This window comes from Nipponia nippon, unplaced genomic scaffold, assembly GCF_047370975.1.
Source record: "Nipponia nippon isolate SJK-2023a ecotype South Korea unplaced genomic scaffold, ASM4737097v1 scaffold_10, whole genome shotgun sequence".
In the NCBI taxonomy this organism is placed as follows: Eukaryota; Metazoa; Chordata; class Aves; order Pelecaniformes; family Threskiornithidae; genus Nipponia; species Nipponia nippon.
Genome location: NW_028262291.1, coordinates 1,473,369 through 1,494,342, shown reverse-complemented (window position 1 = coordinate 1,494,342; position 20,974 = coordinate 1,473,369). Strand labels below are relative to the sequence as shown.

The window sequence follows — 20,974 nt, the reverse complement described above, 5'->3', positions numbered from 1 at the left end:
TTCCTATTAAAACCCCAAACTGGCTGGAGACTCACTTCCAGGGCTGGCACCTCGCTCCTGGGGACATCAGCCACCCCTCAGGGATGTGGGGTGGGAGCTGGACCCACAGACATGTCCCTGGGCATGGCGGGGATGGGGGGAGGATGGGGAAGAGCAGAGGGGGGGTCCTGGGATTTGGCATTGGCAAACACACCACTATTCCCACCACCACGCGTGGGGAAACGGGAGAGAGAAGGACCTGGACCAGCTCTGCCCTGACCCCCAGCAGATGCAGGCAGGACCTTCTCCCCTGTCCCCCAATGCCTGGGGCAGACTCAGACCCAGGGAGGCTTCCCCCTGCCTTCAGCAGCACCCAGAACAGGGCTAAAAATGGCTCCGGTTGTTGCAAGGGCCTCTCCTACAGGAGGGGAGCCCCTTCCTGCCCCCCGCGCCCGGCAGGACCCCGCGGTGGAAGGGCAGCCGGGCCATGGCTCCTGCCTGTGGCTCGTCCTGCTCGAGGAGGTACCCGATCTTCAGGTCGGGCTTCAGTGCCCGCACGGCGGCCAGCTCCTGCAGCGCTTCCTCGTTCAACCCGGACGTGCTCAGCCTTTACATAGAGGGGAAAAAAAAAGGAGAAAAGCTGTTAAAAACCACACTTTGCTCTCCTGGGCGATGGGATGCTGATAGCCCCTGACCCGCAGTATCCGACCCTGGGGTGCCGGCGTGGTGCGGGGATGCCGGGGATGGAAGTGGGACGTGCCAGGCGCCTCACCCCAGGGCCTGCAGCCGGCAGGCGGGATGCCGGAGCTGCTGGCAGAGCTGCAGGACGCCGTCAGCTCCCAGCTCGTTGTCGCTCAGGTCCAGGCAGGTGAGGCGAGGGCTCTCCACCAGCTGAGCGGCCAGGGCTCGGCAGCAGGCGCCCGTCAGCCGGCAGCTCCCCAACCTGCGGGACCGAGGGGAAAAAAGGGATGCAGGGTTTGACCGGCCGCTTGGTGAGCGGCTGCGGGTGGGAAGGAGGGCACGTCGGCCCCGCGGCCCCTCACCGCAGCGTCCGCAGCTGGCAGGTGCGGCGCTGGAGCCCCTCGCACAGCAGCTTCACGCCGGCGTCGCGCAGCCCCTCGCTGAAGGACAAATCCAGCTCCTCCAGGCATGGGCTGGTGCCCAGCACAGTGGCGAGGTCCTCGCAGCAGGCGCTGGTGAGGCTGGAGTACCACAGCCTGCCAAGGACACGTGGGAAAGGCCCTCAGAGCCAGCCCGCGGGCCCCCCGGTGCCACCCCACCATGGTGACGGTCCCCACCCCAGTGCCACCGCTTTCGAGCTCCTCACCCTGAGAGAGCGGGACAGAGGGACGATGCTGCCCCGGAGGGATGTTTCTGGGGCTCCTCCCCAGCCCTCCGCTCCACCCCGAGGGTTTGGCAGCCTGGGAGATGCCCGTAGGGACGCCCGGGGGTGTCGGGGCCACTCACCGCAGGACTCGCAGGCGGCAGCCGCGCTGCCGCAGCCCCTCGCAGAGCAGGCGCACGCCGCCGTCGCCCAGCGTGCCGTCGCCCAGCTCCAACCGGGCCAGGCTGGGGTGTCTGGCCAGCAGCGCCGCCAGCTCCGCGCAGCAGCTCTCCGACAGCCCGCACCACTGCAGCCTGGGGGGGAGAGCCGCAGAGAACAGACGGGCTCGTCACACCTGCCCCGCCTGCCCGCCTTCCCCTGCCACTTGGCCAATCAGCAAGTTGGGACCACACCCACCCACCACACAGCCAATCAGCAGGGAGGGACCACACCCACTCACTGTATGGCCAATCAGCATGGAAGGACCACAGCCACCCACCGCACAGCCAATCAGCATGGGGGAACTGCACCAATCCATCCATTGCAGGACCAATTAGCATGCAGGGACCACACCTACCCACCACATGGCCAATCAGCATGAAGGGACCACACCCACCCATCCCACAGCCAATGAGTGTGGAGGGACCACACCCAACCATGGCCAATCAGCATGGAGGGACCACACCCACCCATCCCACAGCCAATCGGCATGGAGGGACCACACCCAACCATCCCACAGCCAATCAGTGCGGAGGGACCACACCTACCCACAGCCAATGGGGGCCCGGCCTCATCCCCAGCCCCTTGGTGCTGGTCCCCAGGAGCCGTGGGGCACCGTGGGGCGGCCGTGCCCCCGCACGGCTCCCGTCCCCTCTGCCCGGGGCAGCACCCACCCACCGGTCCGGGTGCCCCCCACCCCAGAGCCAGCCGGGGCAGACGGACCCCGGCCAGCGCACCCAGTCCGTGCCGGCAGCAGCACCGTGGCCACGGTTTCGGCTCAGCGCCGAGCGTGGTTCTCTTACCGGAGCGCCTGCAGGTTGGTGCCCAGCTGCCACAGCGCCCAGCAGAGCGGGTGGATGGGGGAGAGCAGCTCTTCCCGCCGCCGCTCAGCGAGGGGACGGGGACGTCCTCCGGCTCCCGAGGCACCGGAGCTGCAGGGGGACAGAGCCCCGGGGGGCACGGGCAGCCCTCACCGGCACTGGGAGCTCCCAGCTTCGACGCCAGCACACAAACTCCCGAGTGGTGCTCACCAACAGCTCACGGGAGGTCTCCTCAGGTGGGACCTCCACGGCTTTGGAGATGCAAAGGATCACGAGCATTACTGCTGGAGTTATCCTGCTCTCAAGCAAAGCTTAGGGCGCAATTAAAATTTCAGGACCGGGGATCTCCCCTTTGCACGTGAGAAGGGGGACATGAAGCCAAACCAACACCCGGGTGCAGATGCGCCCGTTTGGGCTGGGGAAGTTGAGCCGAGATGCTCCGTCTCCATCAATCCCACCACACGCAGTGGACAGAGGAGCCCGCATGATCCTTATTCTCCCACAATTCTCCCCAAGAATAAGTAAAACCCTCCGCTGAGGAACTAAACCCCAGCGAGGAGACAAGCTGTTAGGGTGGAAGGAGCTGCAATGCCTTTAAAGCCATCCTTTGGGGTGGAGAAGGAGAAATTGTTGGGATTCTGGGTCGCTAGAGCAGAGAAAGGCAGTACTTACTGGGGCACCGATGTGGCCAGCTCTTCCCCGGGATCCTGCTGGTCGAAGGAGCATCCACGGAGGGTGACGCAGCCCAGCCCAGCCCACTGCCTGATGCAGAAGGAAAGAGCCATTTGGTCGTACAGGGTCAACTTGATGTCCTGCAAGGCTACGTCGGTGAAACGACCCAACGCACGTTGCGCGAAGCTTTTCTCGTTCATCTCGAACAAAAAGTGGAAAGTGTCCAACTCCGAAACCTTCAGCGCTTGGCTGGGATGGGAGATGCCTCCGTGCCTCCCCTGAAGCCACCGCAGCATATCTTCCCTGGCTCGCGGTGAAATTCTGCACCCGATGATTTCATCCGCATACTCGATTGATTTTTGGCTTACCAGACCAAACAGGAACCGCACCGTTAAGTTCAAATCCTTCCTGGATTTGCTATAGCTATCTAATAACATATTTATGTCCTTCACGAGAGCACCCGAGTCGCCAACCATTTCCTCATTGTCCTCCAGAACGTAAAACATCGCCGCAAAAAACTCCTGGAAGTGCAGGTGGGTGAAGCTGTAGATGTTCCCATGGTCTACACCCTTCTTTGAGATCTTCTCGTTGAGGAAGAGGGGGAGAAGTTCTGGCTGGTCCAAGCCACGATCCTTGATGTCTTTCTCCTCAAAGAGGACCTTGTGCTTCCAGACGCCGTCAGCAGCCAAGGAGCAGAGCTTGTGCAGGAACTGCTGGAGGTCCTGCGGGTTGTCCCGACCTCTGCACTTCATTAACCGGGAGAGGTAAAACATGCTCATCCGCGTGGTGGCTTTAGAGCACTCAACGAGGTTTTTCTTCTTGTAAAGCTCTTGTTCAAGGATGGTGCAAACGGTCCAGCTCATGACAGGGATGATGCACAAGCTGTAGAGGATCTTGTTGCCTCTGGCAAACCTGAAGGCCACGTCGGCTTTATTGTCGTTCTCAAAATACCTGTGGAAATACTCCTCCCTCATGGCTGCCGAAAATCCCAGTATTTCCGCGTAATACTCACCCTTCAGGCACCGTCCCAGGCTCTGAAGAGCCGTCGGCCTTGTGGTGATGAGCAAGGAGGACTCGGGGAGAACTGTCTTCTTCAGCAAGCTCATCAGGGTGGTTTCCAGCAGCTTCACTTCCCTGGGGTCAGAGCTCAGCTCATCTTCAGGTTGAACCAAGGAAAACCCCAGGGCCTCAAAGCCATCAAAAATGAACAGGATCTTCTTCTGGTCATCCAAGATCTTCCCAGTCGGCATTCGCCTGTGAGGGCAGCACTTTGAAACCAGGTCTGCCACACTCGCTTCCTTGGTAAAGGCCATGTCTTTACAGTCTATGCAGAAGACGTAGTCAAACTGCGTGTAGAGGGTCCCTTCCACCCACTCTGCCATCACCTTCCTGACCGTCATCGTCTTCCCCATCCCTGGGGCCCCCACCAGCACCACGACCTGCGGCGTTTGCCCATCTTCGTCGGGTTCAAACAGAGTCTGCGCGGTGACGGTGGCTGGTCCGTTGCCGGCGTCGGCACATCCACGGCTGGTGCCCACAGCCTCATGCTCCCCTCCGCGCTTGCTCCGAGGCCTCCTGGCGATGGTCAGGTCGGTGTAGCGGCTGCTGACGGACAGGTTCTCCCCGAGACAGGAGTTCACTTCTTTGTACCAGAGGAACTCCCTGAGCACGTGCTCTCTGTATTTCCGCTGGTACTCTGCACCGGTGAGAAGCAGAGTCAGTCCCGAGCGCAGCCACATTCTTGTGGGGCTCCTAACCAGCCCGACTGCGCTCCCGGCACACCAACGGGACGCTTGTTTCAACACTCAGGGCTTTCCTAAGTCTGGCAGGGGCAATAAGGACATCGTCTGTGAGAATTTCGGGCCTCTGGTCAGTTGGGTGGGTCCTTCTCCTCTCCCAGCTTCCCCCTTCATCCTGATCCATCAACACCCTGCAATCCTCACCCACCCTGGGAGCAAATGCAATCGCCTGGGGCCACCCGCAGCCTCTGTCCCCCTCTGCTCGTGCCCCTGGGGCCAAAGGCACCGTCATTGGGCTCCCGGGGATGCCTCCGGCTGCAAGGTGCTACCAAACCTGAGCTCTGCAGAGATGTCTTTAATCCCCACTCCGGGAGGAAAGGATCTGCCCAGCTGCCTGCCGGGCTGTGCCAACAGCTGAAGGCTCTTCTCCGGGAGCAGAGGGAGCCTGGCAGTAAGTGGGGACAGCAAGAGGAGAGGTCACTGCAGCCCTCACACTAATAGGATCACAGCAGGACATCTCCATGCTTCCAGGCTCCCTGGGAAACCCAAACCTGCTTTTATCATCTTCTACCTGTCTCCAGGATCACCCAAGGGAAAAAGTGACAAAGAAAAGCAAAATGGACTCCAGCTTCCTACCTTTCACCTTCTCATCCAGGAGTTTCTCAGCGAGGTCTCTCTGGTTCATCTCTTCGAACAACCGAATGGCTACGTCCATCGCGGCGCCTTCGCTGTAGTTCTCGCCCATGCAGCTGGCAAGCGCGCAAGGGTGGGCGGCCTTTGCCAGCGAATCCTTGGGGATATTCCATTCTCCTTCCACGTGAACCTTCGATAACTTCTTCTTAAACTCCTGAAAGTCTTGAGGTGCGAGACCCTGCAGTGCTTGTAAGAGAACGGCCACCACACGCTCTTTCCCTGCCATCACAGGATGTCACCTGAAAATACCAAAGGTTAGAAATCACGGCTACACCATGGCAAGAGGTTTTGGAGCTGGGCACCGAGTTTTTCCCATACAGCCCAGTTCTCCCTGCACTGGAAAGGCTGGGGACCGTCACCCCAGCGTGGCAATGTCACCAGGCCTGCAGGTGCTGCAGGATCCGGCACTGTGGGGATGCCCCCAGCTGGCATGGGGCACGGGAGAGAGAAAAGCACCCGAAAAAGCATCATGGAGGCTTCTAACCAGACTGGGAGCTGCAGCCCCTGGGGGCAGAATCCCCCCGGCCCCGGGGACAGCCCGGTCCCCATGGCCCTGCCTGTGCCATCCCTCGGCGCAGCGCAGCCGGCCATGCCGTGATGCACTCACCGCACCCGGTGGGATGGCGGGGCCCTGCCGGAGGGGCCCATGCGCTGCCTGAAATCCCCGTCCCGCCGGGTTTCGCTTTCAATGGCGGCCCGCCATCCGGCACACCCTTCCTCCTTCCCCGCCACGGGGCAGCTCGCCGGCCGGCCTCTGTAAAACCCCTGGACGGGGAATTCAATACTCAAAGGACTCCCAGCAATAAGCTCCCAAGGAAGATGCTGTTTTGGGGGGAGAAAAGGCAGCTTTAGGAAATTGCACCGATGCTCGCAGATGCCGCAGCCCCTCTCCTGCCTCTCGCGTCCCCTGTGCCGGCAGCTCACCCTCCTCCTAACAACAGATTGTGGGTTCGGCTGAAAAACCACCAAGCCCCTGAATTTCTAACCCTTCCGGAGTAACCACGCTTTGCTCGGGGCCCCCAAGCTGTTTGCTAGCCTTGTCTTGGTAAGAAAAGCCACAGAGCCTTCTCCGCCTCCCTCTCTGGGGCTCCTTATTTCTGGTATCACTCTTCTCCTCCCCATTTCCAGTCTCCTGTGTCTTTAGGAGGCCAGTACCATCCCGCAGCTCCCAGGAGCAGATCCAGCTGGAATTAGTTTCCTGTAACTTCAGGAAATCAGAGGGAAGCTGCAGTTTCCCGCAGGGATTAATGCCTGCTGCAGCTTTCACCCTGGAGCAAGGGGGACCTCTGAGGGGACCCCATCACAGGCAACGTGCAGCTAAATTTAGATGCTTGCAAAAGCAGAGTAGGATAGAGAAATTAAAAATAGCTGCGGGAAATGGAGAATTAGACTGGGAGCTGTCAGAGGAAGAGGATTATTGGCGTGATATGAACGAAAGGGAAAGAAAAAAGGAGCTGGGAACAACGGCCGCTGTCCCAGTGTAACAGCTATCCCAGGGCCCGCAAGACTGCAAAAATAAGGCACAGTTGTGGATGGGAGCATGGCGCTTCTAGAAATGTCTTCAGGTTTTAGATCAAATGGAAATGAAACAGCTCAATGCTTCGAGCTTGTGCTACACCAGCCTTTGCTCTGACGTGCACTAAGGGATCAGGACGTGCCTTCTTGCTGAGCGCGTTCAGCCAGATTGCCCAGCAGACAGGTAAGAAATCAGCAGCACAAAGATGGATCCAGAAACTGGGAGAAGACGGAGATGATTTTTCCGAACCAAGGCAGAGTTGCGAAGATCCCAGCAGGACGTGATGTCGTGTCCCACCAGCCCTTTGCTGCCGAGGCACAGGCGGCTCCGGTGATGAGGCACGGGAACTCGCTGCCCAAACACAGGGAGGCCTCCCTGGGCTCGGCTGGTAGAGATCAAACGGAGGGGTGCCAGTGGTTCTGGCCTGGGTTCAGGAGAAAAAGGGAAAATTTAACATGGGCCAAGCGGGACCTCTGCCTCGCCGTAACGAGGGGACGGACGCCGGAGCAGAGGAGGCAAAGGAATAGGGGATGTTTGGGAAATGGTGACGTCAGGGGTAGTACATGGGGAAAAAACATGGATCAAAGATGTTAAGGGCTCTGGAGAGCATTAAAGGGTTTAGCAGGAGATATGACAAAACGGGATGGGATTCGCTGGAAGGAGCGATACTGCAGTGGAGAGGAGCAGTAGCAGGGCATGGTGATGCTCCTGCATCTCTGCCACCTCCCGGCCGGCCAAAGTCATCCCTAGGGAGCCTGGCTTTGACCCGGCGCTGCCCACACAAACGGGTGCCTGTGTGCCAGGCCCCGCGGCCCTGGGGGCCGCCCCGGACTTGTACCCAGGAGATATGAAGGTACCGGCAGGCTTTTGATGCAGCAGTGACCATCCCCTTATTTTAGAAAGCGATTGGAAGATGGAGCCTGGGCCGTTATTAGATTTTTATGGTGAGATTTTTGTGTCGGCAATACGGAAACCAGGCAAAGGCCGTTACAAAGGGTGAAGGGAGAGATACAAGCTTTGATGGAGACAGATGAAGAATGATGGAAAGGGCCACCCCGGGAGGACAGCAGAAAACCCCACTTTGTGGAAAACCTGTTGCCTCAGCGGCACTGGTGGGACCTGCTGGTCCCCTGTACAAATACTCGTAAAAGAAGCTAAAGAAGCTGAGATGCTCTGAGCTAAATCGTTAAGGATTATTTTAAACAAAGCGTTTCTTGAGAAATTACAAACCCATAGAATTTTCCGCTGTGGCCCGTTAGGAAGGCTGATGGAAAATCCTGGCAAATGTGGGTGGAATACTGCCAAACGCATTCCCCATGAGAACGGCTCCCAGTTTAGCGATCGCGCCGGTGGTGATTGCTAAGTTACCAGAAAACCACAAGCGGGTTTCAGTTATAGATCCAACCGTTTCTTCGCCATCGCGCTTCGTGAAGAACCGATCTTCAGATTTGCTTTTGCATTTGGGGAGAGGGAATAAACCCTCGCACAGGTACCACCGGGGCTTCGCACCGCACCCGCAGGCACGGGCTCGTGTCAGAAACTTGTTCAAACTATTGTCTCCAGAGGATAAAGAATAAACATCTTATATGTGGATGATTTTCCAGCGATCGGAGCTACTGAAGAGGTGAGAGGTATCCAAGTTTTAAAATTAGAGGATCAAACAGGATTTGAAGTAGGCACCGTTAGTGCAAGCTGAGGTTGACTCCTGGGAATGGCAACTGGCGAGCCAGGAAGACCAACAGGTACCAGAGTGGTTAAAGCTCTGTATGAAATAAAGGCTTCTTCTCAAGCCCAGCTGGGAACAGCATTAGGAGGATTTAATTTCCGACAGCAGCACAGCCGTAACTTTGCTGGTCTCTGCAGACCATCGTGGAAATCACTGATTAAGACCCCGGCGTGGAAGCGGAGCTTGGGACATGATGATGCCCTGACTCAGGTGGAAAGGAGCTGCTCTAAGACCCTCTGCACTAAAACGACCAGTACTGGGAAAGCATCTTTCAACAGGAATTTCCCCGTCTGCCGGTTCTGGGGGAGCAGAAAAAGGGTTACAGCAGGTACCAGCAGCATGTGAACTGTGTCTGCTTCAGGGTGTGGAGCCAAAACTCCCCAGCAGCCGGGGCTGGGACGGTCTTGGAGGCTTTTACCCTCACAGTCCGCTTGTAGTCCCGTCTGCCCCTAGGCCTCCCAGGTTTCAGGGAAATCCGTCAGCAGAGTGTCGTCTACACGAACGCCAGCGGGCATGGATGCTGATGGGCAGGGGAGAGGCTGCACAGACCTGGCAACGACCAGATCATCTTGCTCCTGCCCGAACAGACCAAGGTGCGGGCTGAACGGTTGAGAATGCAACCCAACTGCGGTTATTGGGTACGGATGCAAGTGTCCTTTTTAAAGAAGGCAGTAACAAACCAAAGGTACGCTTCATCAATGAGAGCACCAGATACCAGCAAGCTAAAAATTGTCCTCTATGTTGTAAATAGAGCAGGAGAGCAAGTAGGGGGGAAACTATAAAAAAAAGTGCCTCCAAAGCAAGTCCAGGCTATTATAGACATTATTAAGAGACAAACTCTCTAAGCAGAACCCATTGCGTCTCTTTGTGGACAGTGTTTATGTTAATAAAGAAATAAAATACTGGAGGTATGACTGGAGGAAGGGGGACAGAAAGCATGACGGGACATGAAGAAAACGAGATTTCTCTTACGAGCTCAGAAAGACAGCAGGAAGAAAATCTGTGTAACGCATGGTAAAGTACACGGGAAGCCTGAAAACACTGCTGAGAAACAGTTTAATAAACCAGGAGATCGACCGACTCTGACGGCTGCAGTCTCGAGCCAGGGGAAGGGCTGCAGCATCCTTGCTGGACACACGAAGAGGAGTTTGTGGCTGACCAACGGAGCGGGACAAGAGAAGCTGTGGATCAGGGTAAGTCCCCAGGCCTCAGCTGTCTGGTTTTGCCCATCTGGAGCTTTATTTTCTTTCAGTTTAACCAGAGCAGCCGGTAATTCCTGCAATAGGATTTTTCATGATTAAATATCTAACCTGTGCCCTGTCATGGTCTTGCTTAGCTTGGTCTAACAACTTAAAGCAATAATAATAACTTGGGATCCAAGAATGAAAACTGTTACAGCTCTCAAGGGAGCCTGGAGAGATACAGCTCTTGAGATCTGGGTCCACCCAGGCTGGGGACTCACAGTTAAAGCATTGCAAAAATGCTCTAAAATTATAATGCCCCAATGACCTTGGTGAGTTTATTCGCTTACAGGATCAGCCTTGCAGGACGACAAGTTGCAGAGAAGCAGCTAGACCTAGTGAGAGCCACCAAATCCCATCAGGGTCCCCTAAGCAAGCAGGTAAACGTAGGAGGGATTTGCACAGGGGGTAGGGGAGGAAATCAAACAAGAGAGGAAAAAAGTGTTTGAAACAGATGGAAAACTAAGCACTAGCGGGACTTGATTAGTTAGAGGCTGAAAGAATTGTGTGTTAGGCATCTAGAAAAGATATGCAAATAGAATAAGTATAATCTTGCTTATGCTAAATGCAAATATATTGGCTAACTGGAAATTATACGGGGAGGGGAAAATATCCCATCATTGTCAGCTTATGGGGAGGTATTTGGGAACTTTTAAAGGATGGAGGGTTAGAGAAATACTGCTCTGTACCTCTTAATGCACCCTGCTGTACAGTTAATCGCATTTACATTTTTTGCAAAATTTTATTCATTTCGATAATCGCAATACACTATAGAGCAAGAATGCTTATGGGTAAATATTGCTATTGCCGAGCTAACTAATATTATGTCAACTACGAATGAAAGTTAACAATCCCGTAAATAAAATTCGCATTGCCAGGAGGGCATCGGAAAAGCCTCTGCTGGGGAGGCTGTGGGAGCAGGCTCCGCAGGTACCCGCGGGCGGGCATGGAGCCCGGCGGGGTCTGCGCTGGGGGGGCAGTGCTGGAGGAGGGTGAGGGGACGGAGCAGGCCTGGGCGCACCCAGCGGGGGGAGGCAGGAGATGGAGCCAGAGACGGGGCTGGGAGCGGGGCAATGGGGCGACGGGGCTGGGAGCGGGGCTACAAGCACAGGTATGGGGTCCACGCAGGAGACAGGACCAGAAACAAGGCTACAAATGGACCCAAGATTCTTCCTAGAATCAAGACCAGAGAAGGGCTACCTGCAGCAAGGGTACAAGGTCCCAGCCCAGAGACAGGCTGACAACAAGCTAAAGTATAACTCTGAGTGATCCAGTGAAGAGATGAGCTGCCTACAGCATCGAGCTGAAGCCCATGCAGGAGACAGGGCTGAAGACAGGCTCCCCTATAACACTGCTCAGACAGAGACCGAGTGGCCAGGGCTGAGCTTAAACAGAGCCCAGGGACCCATGGCAGTGGGTGGGGAGGTCCCAGGTGAGGCTGGTCAGGGCATTGAGGCTATAAATAGCCCTGCAGGGGAAGGTGGGCTTGTATTTTCATTGCAAGGCTTGTATTTTTGCTGTGAGGATGAAGCCAGGCAGCACTTCAGCAGCTGCAACTGCAAGCCACTCCACCATGACAAATGTCCTTCGTCCTGCTTCTCTGGAAGGGCAGAGGTAAGGAGAAATGGCTGCTTCCCAAATGGCCACAGGGTTTTGCTGCTGTGTAGCTTTTTCTCCCCTTTCCAGCCATGGGTGGGTTGCAAGTGGGGCTCTAGGAGAGGAGAGGGGCTCCCTTGGGGGTTTCTGATGCCCAGGGATGAAATAAGTGTAAGCTCATTCTGTGAGCTGCTCTCCTGCTTTTTGTGCTCCAGTTTATGAACGAGGTACCTGTGTCTCGGTTAAGAGGAGGTAAACCCATCCCGTGGAGGAGACAGGGACTGGGGAACTGGGATGGAGGCACATGGGGATTCTGCAGCTGGGGCTGTTGACTGCCCGCAGCTTGCGCGGGGCTGGCCTCTGAACCAGGCACGGTGGAAAAGAAAACGCTTCAGGGGGATGTGTTTAGCAAAGCTGGCTTTGAGGGGTGCTGGGAAAGGGGGAAAAGATGTTTGAAGGCACGTTGGGGAGTGTAAGGAGGGGGGAAAGTAGGCTCCTGGTTGCCAGCACCTTGGCAGCTGATGGCAAAGGGCACAGCTGCTGCAGCGAGGCTCAGGGGGTCCCTGCTGCACAGGAATGGGGCGCGGGGGGCAGCGGGCTTTGCTGGGGCAGGGCAGAGCTAACGGGGAGGTGGTTCAACCCAAAGGATGTATGTTTGGGGTTTCACAGACCCTAAAATGAGCCTGGCTCCGGGGCACCGTGGGCTGAGCTGCATCCATCTAGCTCGGTTGCCCTGCTCAGAGCCTGCCCTCCTGCTTGCAGGACATCAAATAGGTCTGGGCACAACCGTTTCTCTCCAAAAGCGCGGGGCACGCCATGCCCCTTCCCAAGGACGCTGCTGCCACCAAGCCCCCCCAGCAGGGCTTGCCAGGGCGTCCCCAGGAGCCAGGACCGTTCTTGTCCCCACTAACTCATCCCAGGGTATGCTGTGAGCCGAGAAGGAGGAGGGAAAAACAGCAGCGCAGCTTCTAAAGGTTCCCCTCTCCATCTGACCTTGAAGAAGCTGTTTTCACCTTGCTGCGTCTTCAGCTGAATCGCTGCTTGCTGTGCCGGCGCTCGGCTCTCTCCTGTGCTTGGTGCCAGGGGATTTCCGAGCGCTGCCTAGCTCTGGTGCTGCTTTCCCGGCTTCTCCCTCTCTCCGCAATGGCAGGGGGGTGAGCTTAGTGGTTTTACAGCTCCTTTCCTTTGCTTCCCTTTTTTTTTTTTTTTTCTGCATTGGTAAAAATATTTTTAAAATTCAAAATCTGAGGCATATCACGTCAACTCAGGAAGCCTGAGGCGTATGAATGCATCGTGCGGGGCTGTTTATCCCCAAAGGCTGAGGCAGCACGCGTGCACGCGAGGAGATCGGAGGTGGAAGCCCCTGGCCTTGGGCTCGTCCAGGCTCTGGGGACCGGGGCTGGCAAGTTCCGCTCACCGGAGGCTCCCTCCCTCCTCCTGCCATGCCAAGGGGAGGCGCAGGGGCCGAGGATATTTCTGCTCGATGTAGAAATGGCAAAAAGGTTTTTTACGAGTCCTGGGAGCAGCAGTGTGGGTGTCTCTCCTGCATTGAATCACAGGTTTGCAGCAGCTTTGCAGAAGCTTTGCCCCTCCTGGCTGCTATCGATCGATCAGCAGGCTCGGGAGGCGTTAGAAAGGGGAAGCAGCTCTTTGCAGCCACCGAACCGTCACGGTCTTGGCTGTGCCTGGCACGAGTCCCTGAAAGAGCAGGGAGGGCTGGCACTGCTGCCTTTGGGCCCAGACAGGCAGCAAAGGGGACGTCGGCATCAGCCACAGCTAATCCTGCCTGTGCCGGCCGCTCTGAGCCGCGCAGGCTCCTGAAGCCAAGGGCTACATCGGGATAACCTTGCTCATCCCCGCTCCGAGGGAGCGTGGGTAGCTGTGTCTGAAAGCAGCCCCTTGAAGCACGGCCTTTCCTGGGAGATTTGGCTTCCCGCATCCAGCCCCTGCGTTTCTGCTCTTTCCTTCAAACACGGGCAGAAATTTTCTTTACAGCGGGATTTAAGCAGCCTGAGTATTTTTAAGCGTGTTGGCATGGCTGAGATGTACACTGGCTTGGCTCTCGTGGGCAGTTTGGCAGAGCCAGAGGGGGTCAAGGAAGCAAATACTGATATTTTTTTTTTCCTCTGAAGCTTCTGCCCTTTCTGCACTGAGTGGGTTTGTGGCTGAGCTGTTGCTTGGCTGCTGTTTGTGGGGGGGAGGAAAACACAGTGGCCACAGAAGTAAAGTGAGTTATTCTGCAAGCGACTGAGCTGACAAAGTTGTTTTCTCATAGATTTCTGGGTATAACCTCCTTAAGATGCCTACGCTTTCTACAAAATTGCATGAAGCTGGTCAGTGGGTCCCAAGTAACTGTATGGAGGAAGATGGGCAAGCATCATCTAGCCCTTATTTCCTCAGAAAATCAGGCTAGAAGAGCTTTAGACAGTCCCAGGACCTGGCTGCGGTTTGGGGTGCAAGCAAGATTTGACCCGAGTGGCGTGAATTTGTGATGGGGAGGGCTGCTTGCTTTTTAACCAACGTGCTGCAAAGCGCCGGTGCGGCTACGGAGGAGGCTGTGTGTCTGGCACGGCCTGGCTGGATGTATGACAGCAGGACCCGGGCTGCTTGCCCGGCTCTGAGCCGGCCTTGGGCTGCCCGCAATCCCGCACAGACCTTGCAGGGCTCTTGTAAGGGGAGTCGGACCCCGGCCCACCGGGGCAAGGGGGGGTTTGGGGAGCAGAGCTGGCACAAAAGTACCCCAAGGTGCAGCATCTTAGCTTCTTCCCTCCACCATGCAGAGCTTCTCCTTGACAAATTGCCGCTCCTTAACCCGCTGCTGGGGGATTGTCACTCTCGGAAATCCCTTATCCTGGTGGGGGGGAGCCCCATACTCTTGTTTCCTCTTGTCTACACACAAGCATCCCAATTCATCAGGCTGCCCCCCTCCCGTTTTCCCCAGTGAGTTCCCCCCCACTTTGTGGCTACATTCACTGTAATCGCTGCAAACCCAGGCAGGCTTTGGAGGAGCAAGCGAGCGAAGCAGGCGGGGGGCTCAGCGCTGCAGGGACAGCCCGGAATCGCCGAGCCGGTGAGCCACGGCTGAGCCCCACATAACGGGGAACGTGGAGATGCTGCTGGCCTGCCCTAACCGCCCTGCCGGTCCCCCCTTGGCATCCTGTCCCCCCCTCAAAGTCCCAGCCCTTCCCTCCGGATTGGAGCACTGTCTCCCCCCCTCCCCTGCTCTCCATCTTCATGCGGTCTGCAGAGGTGCATTGTGGGAAACTCCCAAGTTTTTTCCCCCCCCCTCCCTCCTCTCTGCGCAAGAGCCAGCTCCCAAGGTGTGACTCCTGCAGCCGGAGGACAGAAGGTAAGGGCTGCTGCTTTCCTCCACGCTCGGGGGGGGGGGGGCGAGGGGGCAGAGCTGCTGGGGGTCCCCAGCTATCAGCGGAGAGGCGTGCAGCGGTCCCCCTCGGGGTGACATAGCGAAATAGAGACGCAGATCTACCTGCTCAAGGTGAGTGTCCGCCTCCTCGCAGCTGCCTGGGATGGAGGCCGGGGGCTGCCATGCCGGCCGGCTCGGGAGCACGTACCCGCGCAGCTCTCCCTGTTAATAGGCAACGGTGCTTTTTTTTTAACCCAAAACAACGAGCACGGGGAGGATGGCTGGCCCCAAGCAGCTCCCTTCCTACCCCAGCTCCCTCCTTCTGCTCCCTGAAGGTCAGGCAGCCAGAGGAGGCATTTCCGCAAATGCGAGTGCGTGGGAGCCTGCCTGCTGCCTGCCTGCCGCTGCCTCCACGTACCTGCGATCGCCACCGCCGCCTTTGCGGGATGTGCGGTGCTCGCCTGATCCCAGCTGGGCTGGCTGCTGTGAACCGCCGCGGGGCTTCGGCGAGGGGGAGGCAGCAGCCCTGGGATGGAGCCTGGGGTTTGATGCCGCAGAAGCGCTCCGGAGGCAGAACGGCTCTGAGCAGGGAGAAGCGGAGCCGGCCATGTGCCGGAAACAGGGCTGCCGGGAGGGAGGAAGGGAAGCAGCATTCCCAGCCAAAACCTTCCAGCCTTGGCAGGAAAGCCTGTACACCTTCCTGACAGGTTTTGATCAGGTTTCCAGCTGCCTTTGCTCTCCCATCTGCATGGGCCGTGGTATTTGTTTGCCCTTCGCTCTGCCCGGATGGGTTTAATGTCTGTTTAATTGCTGTCAGTCCTGAGACAGGGGCAAGCGTGGCTAGGAACAGCCAGCAGCCCTGGCTATGGGTCTTCCCTTTCCCGAGGAAGGAGCTGGGGATTGTTCTGTTAGGCAGGGGGGCTTTGATATCAAAGGGATATTCTTTGATATGAGCCCTGGCTTGTGCTGGAAAGGAGCTCACAAAGGGAAATCTGCCCAAAAAAGACCAAAATGGAGAGAGGTGACAGAGGCAATAGTGCCGATTTTAAGCTATGGGGAGAAGATGGCACCAAATGAGCGGGAGGGAGGAGGACACCAGACTGCGGCTGCTCTTTCAGGGTGTGTGCTTCCAGGGGTGAAATGCATGGGGGGATGTCTTGGGCTTTTCGGTCTGATGTCCCTGCCTCTCTGCGCATCTATGTGCACCCGTGCCCTGTACGTTCGCAGAGACTTGTTGACTTGGTCCCTGCTCCCGCTTAGTTCTCTGTGACCATCTGGTAGCTTCTGGGGGTAGGAAGGAAGAGGATTTTTATTCTTGAATCGATGTCTGCCTGGCAAAACTTCGGCATTGGGGCAATAGGAGGAAGCCCTCCCCGTCGCAGCCCGGTTTTCCTGGGTGGGGCTTGGGCAGGATGCTGTCAGGAGAGGGAGGATGGACTAGGCTGGATTGAGCTCCCTGCTCCAGCTCGGGACTGACCTCCAAAAGTCTGACCTTCACAGGTTTGACCTTCAGCGTTTTTCCATCTTTCCTTTCTCAGCCACGGTGCCCTACGCCAGCCTCTAACCCCGTGATATTGTGGCAGGGCGGGGGAAGAAAATGCAGAATTCCCCTAAATGCGGTTATTTATCCCTCTGCATCCATCCGCTGGCTGGCAGGCTGCCAGGACCGGGGACCAGCAGCGCCCTGGCACCCTCTCCCCATCCTTGGTTGAGCATGGGGGCAGGCAGACGGAGCAGAGGGGAGGGATGGAGCTCTCTGAGCAAGTGTTTCTGTGCCGGAGGAGCTTCGGCCATCCTTCCCCGGATCCTTCCCAGCTTTCTGCAGGGAGGGAGAGCGCTCTGGTTTTTGCCGCACAAGGCAAGAGACGGGCTTTACCCCAGAGCGTGCCAGGAGCCTCCCTGGAAGGTCAATACCTCGTGCTGAATCGGCCCCTCGTCTGCCCGCAGTGGCTTCTTACATTTCAGCTGCAAAGCAACAGTTCTCAGGCTGACGCCTGCAGATCTGTGGGCTGTCAGATTCAGGACCTGGCCCTGCACGTGCGTAATTGCCTCCGTAATCTTTTTGCCGGCCACAGCTGAGCCACAGAGGGGGGTGATGCCGCAAAAGCCTGGTGCAATCCCACATCGGTCAGAAGGGATGGGTTTAGGATGCCCGTAAGCTGAAGAGGGCTGTTAAATTTGCTGCTGCTTACTGCAGTGGTTGGGGCTTTTTTACTCTGTTGGAGATAACCCTCATCTTTTTTGCTTGTAGATATTGAATTTGAGAGAGACAGGACCCACTGACTGTCAGGAAGAGGCCTTAAAAGCATAGATTTGTTAGAAAGGAGATCAGCCTTCTGCATCTGGGTACCAGCTCCTGGCTGCTTGGGGAGCAGCACCCCAAACTGGAAGCATCTGCCCTCTTGCCAAAGGCAGTTTCCCGAGCGCTGGCAGGCTCAGTGCAAAGCGCAGGGCTTTGTGGTGGGAAGGAATGAGTTGTTCACCCTTCTCCAAGGGGCAGAAAGGAGGCGTGCGACGCTCGCTGACCCTGCCACGATGTTATTCCCGAGACGGCATCGCAGAGCCAATGCTGAGCAGAGAGCCGAGGTCTGCCCTGTGGCCCCGGCCTGGGCGTTAGGATGGATGTTGTGGAGAATCGCTTATCTATTCCCTGGGGAGACCCGAGCATTTTGGGGGTGGCATAACCTCCCTCCTGGAGCAAGCAGCTCTCTGGGAGGATGGCTGAGCAGGGCCAAAAGTGGTGCAGGCCTCCAGGAGATGGAGGGGGGGTGTCGCTGATGCTGAGCTATGAAGATGTGGTTAGGAGGGTGATAATTACCTTTTCAACAGCAGGGCTGCAACAGGAGGCTGCTGGGCCAGCTTCTGCTGGGGCTTTTGGGCTCCGGTGGCCTCCCTTTTGATCTTACAGGAGGTGCCAGCCTGTCCCCAGCAAGGGATGTGCCACCTTTCGGTGCAGCAACTTGTCCCCAGTGCCACAGAGCTGCTGGCACTGAATTGCTGGCTCTGGGAGGGCTGGAAAAGCATTGTCAAAGAAACAAAATGAGGGTGTTTGCAAAGTGCTGTGTGGCAGAAGCCAAGACGTTGAGGAGCCGCCCGGGGCGGGATGCAGGATGCACCCAGGTGCCTGCCCGCGAGATGCCGCGCTCGTGGGTCGAGGCTCTGTGGTTCGTGTTGCTGGCTGCGCGCATCTTCCGCTGCATCTCCTGGATCGCTCCCCGTTGAAACTGCTCCCGTGCTTCGATCCGGTGTCCTGCCAAATAGCTGGCATGGAAACAAGCCATCCTGGCTGAAAACCCTTTCCTTTGTCCCCCTAAATTTCTGGCTTGGGGTGAGGGATGCTCAGTCTTTAAGACAGGCTTAAGATCTAACACGTTGTGCTTTTTTGAAGGGTGAAAGCTACAATCTTGTTCCACTACAGAAAAATGGAACTATAAAATGGAAAACCAGTATTTGATTCTGTGTCTGAGGGAGGCTCAAACCCAGGATTAAAGCTGGGACAGCACAGCAAAATGAATGCTCTGAAATTGTTTTAGTTATGCCAGTCCCCCTTTGGGGGCCCCCTTACGACCCCGAGAAGCCAGGCTTCGCAGCAGAAGGACGTTTCCAACCCCATCTCAGCAAAGTATTTTCAGATTCTCTCTAATTCTGGAAACAGCTTTGCTGTAAACGGTGGCTGAAAGCACGGCTGGTCCAGCTGGGTTGCGAGGGCTGGTGGCACCTGAGGGGGTGGCCAGGCAGATCGTACAGCCTTGCCAGGCGTGACTTCTCCTGCCGACAGCGGGCCGGGTCCGTGCTGGGTGTAACTCAGTGCCCACCCCTACGGACATCGGTCAGAGCACGTGGTTGGTACCACTGGAGAGTCTGAGACAAAACCTTCTGTTTCCCAAGGCTGTTTGGGTAATCCTTGCCTGATTTCTGCCACGGTTTGGGACAGGCATGAGCAAGGGGTTTGTGCTCGTTTCGGTGCCAGTGCAGGGTGCCGGGCAGCGCCGAGGCTGGGTGACGAGTTGCCCCTTTGGGACCACACATGGTGAACACTGATGGAGGAGGGAAGGAGTGGGCTTGGTTGGGGTGTTTTTTTGGCAGCAGCTTGTATATTTTTATATAATAGAATTGTGGGCAGGAAGCTGAAGTGAGCTGGAAGGGCTTTCCAGCCTGTGTTGCTGCAGAGAAATGGCCGGGTTTGTGCCTGCGAGGTGCCCTGGAAGGAGCTTTGCAGGCGGTGCAGCAGGAAACGTGCAACGGGAGCTGGCTGTGGGTCTGCTGAAGGGCAGGGTGAAACAGCAGCAAGCCCTCCTTCCCTCCGTGCTGCGGGTTTAAGGACAGAGCCAGTCAGGTTTGCTATTTCTCATGGTTTATTGCTTTATTTTCACATAGGGTGAGAGAAGACAACAGGACAAAAATGTGGAGTCTGTTTTTGCTGTACGTGGCTGTGTACAGGCAGAGGGCCTCAGCAGTGTAGGTTAGAGCTGTGTTTTGGGTTAAAAAAAAAAAAAAAAGAAAGTAAAGCCCCTGGCAGGAGTATGGTGTGTGTCTGCAATGTCACCGCCATCTCTGAGAATGAAATGTCTGCCATGTTCATCCCAGAGGGATCTCTGGGGTCAGGGCAAGCGTGGCTTGCAGATGTGACACTTGGCTCAGATGCCATCTCCTGCAGAAGTCACGGTGTAGAAAAAGGCTGTTTAACCTTTTTCTGGGCTCAGGCTGGTGGGGAGCACATCGGGGCTGGCTGCAGGGCTCCGAAATGCTGTGTCACCCATGTGGGGAGCATGGCCGGGCTGTGGCAGGGCAGCCTCTGGAGAGGACACCGGCACCTGCGTTGCAAGCTGGGACTTTGCCCCATCTCTGTGCAGTTGCTGGCCCAGCGGGGTGCCCAGGGTCTGCAGCCCACAGCCGTTCCCTTTGCAGCTGTAAGGCAAAGCTGGGCTACAGGAGCCCGTCCTGATCCCACATCTCGCCTCGGTGCCAGGTATAACCCAACCTCTGAACACTGATGCATCGCCCAGGCTAGGAGAGAGGTGACGTGTCTCGGTGGCACAGGGAGCGAGGGGTAGGGTCCTGCAAGGCTGGCCGTGCTCTGGGGGCTGTGTGGGTGATGGGTGCAGTTTTGGACATTGCCAGCATCGGCTGGCCAGGCGACGAGAGCGCCGGGTCTCGGTGCAGCCGCAGGACTGACGCAGCTGAGGAGCAGAGGCTTTGCTGGCAAATCTCCCCGTGGCAGCGACGTGAAGCTGCTGCTGCCGCCGGTTAAAATACTTCCAGCATCTGACGCTCTTCAAGATTCAAAGGGCTTGTTTGAGAGGCAAATGTTTAATCCAGGGCCGGGGGGAGGGATGTGGGGAGTAGCAAACAACAGATTGGGAAAAGGATTCATAAGTATCTCATCAGAGTGAAGTGGGTCAACAGCATTTGCTGTAAGGTGGTGCTGCTGTCTCCAAGGCTTGGCTTTGGGAGGGCTGGCAAACACAGCTGTCTCCCTGCACAGCCTGGTCCTGGTGCACCGAGGCTGTTTAAAAGCGCCTATGACGAGCGACTCCTGCTATCGTCGTGCTTGCGTTGTGTTTTATCACGTTTGCTGTGCACTGCGTCAGGAGCAGGGGGCCGAAATAGGCCATAAGGGAGCTAAAATCCTCCTCGGGGAGCTGCCCACGGCAGCTGAACAAACACAAGCTCCTTATGTAAAGCTGTTTTAATATTTATGGTAATACTGAGAGGCACTGCATTACCTCATCTGTCTTCACAGCACTTCTTGGAGATGGGGGAAAAGGCTTAGTCACACTACTCTGCCATCACTTACCTTAGGTCCTTGCCTGGCATCTTGCTGCCTTTAACGTGTTTATTCCCCCAGCAGCTCAGGAAGGGGGAGAAGTGCTATTTGTCCCTATTGGAAACGGGGAGTTGAAGCACTGGGAAACAAAATATGCTGCTCAGTTGCAGAAGGAGGCTGGGGTGGGGCAGGGGACTGCACCCAAACCTTTCCAGCCCTGACGGATCACGGCCCTCTATGGCCGATGAAACGGGCAGAGACCCCTGGGGACACTTTATAGAGGACAGTGTCTGGTCCTCCAAGCTGCAGTGCTTAGG

The 20,974-nt window shown here is 56.8% G+C and overlaps 2 protein-coding genes across 6 annotated transcripts in view; one reads left to right on the top strand and one right to left on the bottom strand.

The window, feature by feature from the left end:
- Positions 1 to 49: 49 nt before the first annotated feature.
- On the bottom strand, positions 50 to 15,498 carry LOC104020553 (NACHT, LRR and PYD domains-containing protein 12). Of its 3 annotated transcripts, XM_087740369.1 has the most exons (10): positions 15,309 to 15,498; positions 15,014 to 15,112; positions 6,055 to 6,269; positions 5,391 to 5,686; positions 3,016 to 4,711; positions 2,326 to 2,454; positions 1,447 to 1,617; positions 1,023 to 1,196; positions 752 to 922; positions 50 to 586 (listed from the first exon to the last, which is right to left on the bottom strand). In XM_087740369.1, exons 4-10 carry the CDS (start codon positions 5,671 to 5,673, stop codon positions 364 to 366), a joined length of 2,847 nt encoding a protein of 948 aa, XP_087596495.1. In that variant the 5' UTR covers positions 5,674 to 5,686; positions 6,055 to 6,269; positions 15,014 to 15,112; positions 15,309 to 15,498; the 3' UTR covers positions 50 to 363. The 3 variants fall into 3 exon arrangements, with proteins under 3 accessions (XP_087596495.1, XP_087596500.1, XP_087596509.1); XM_087740374.1 differs by lacking the exon at positions 6,055 to 6,269; XM_087740383.1 differs by lacking the exons at positions 6,055 to 6,269; positions 15,309 to 15,498 and adding an exon at positions 15,198 to 15,230.
- Positions 11,441 to 20,974, top strand: part of CEND1 (cell cycle exit and neuronal differentiation 1) — a 26,224-nt gene continuing 16,690 nt past the window's right edge. The window contains exon 1 of one of the 3 annotated variants that reach the window (XM_087740404.1): positions 11,441 to 11,544. The gene's annotated coding sequence lies outside the window, so the exon portion shown is untranslated. Of the gene's footprint in view, positions 11,545 to 14,756; positions 14,876 to 16,309; positions 16,391 to 20,974 lie in introns of those variants that run through there. The other 2 variants (XM_087740392.1, XM_087740396.1) reach the window with 2 other exon arrangements.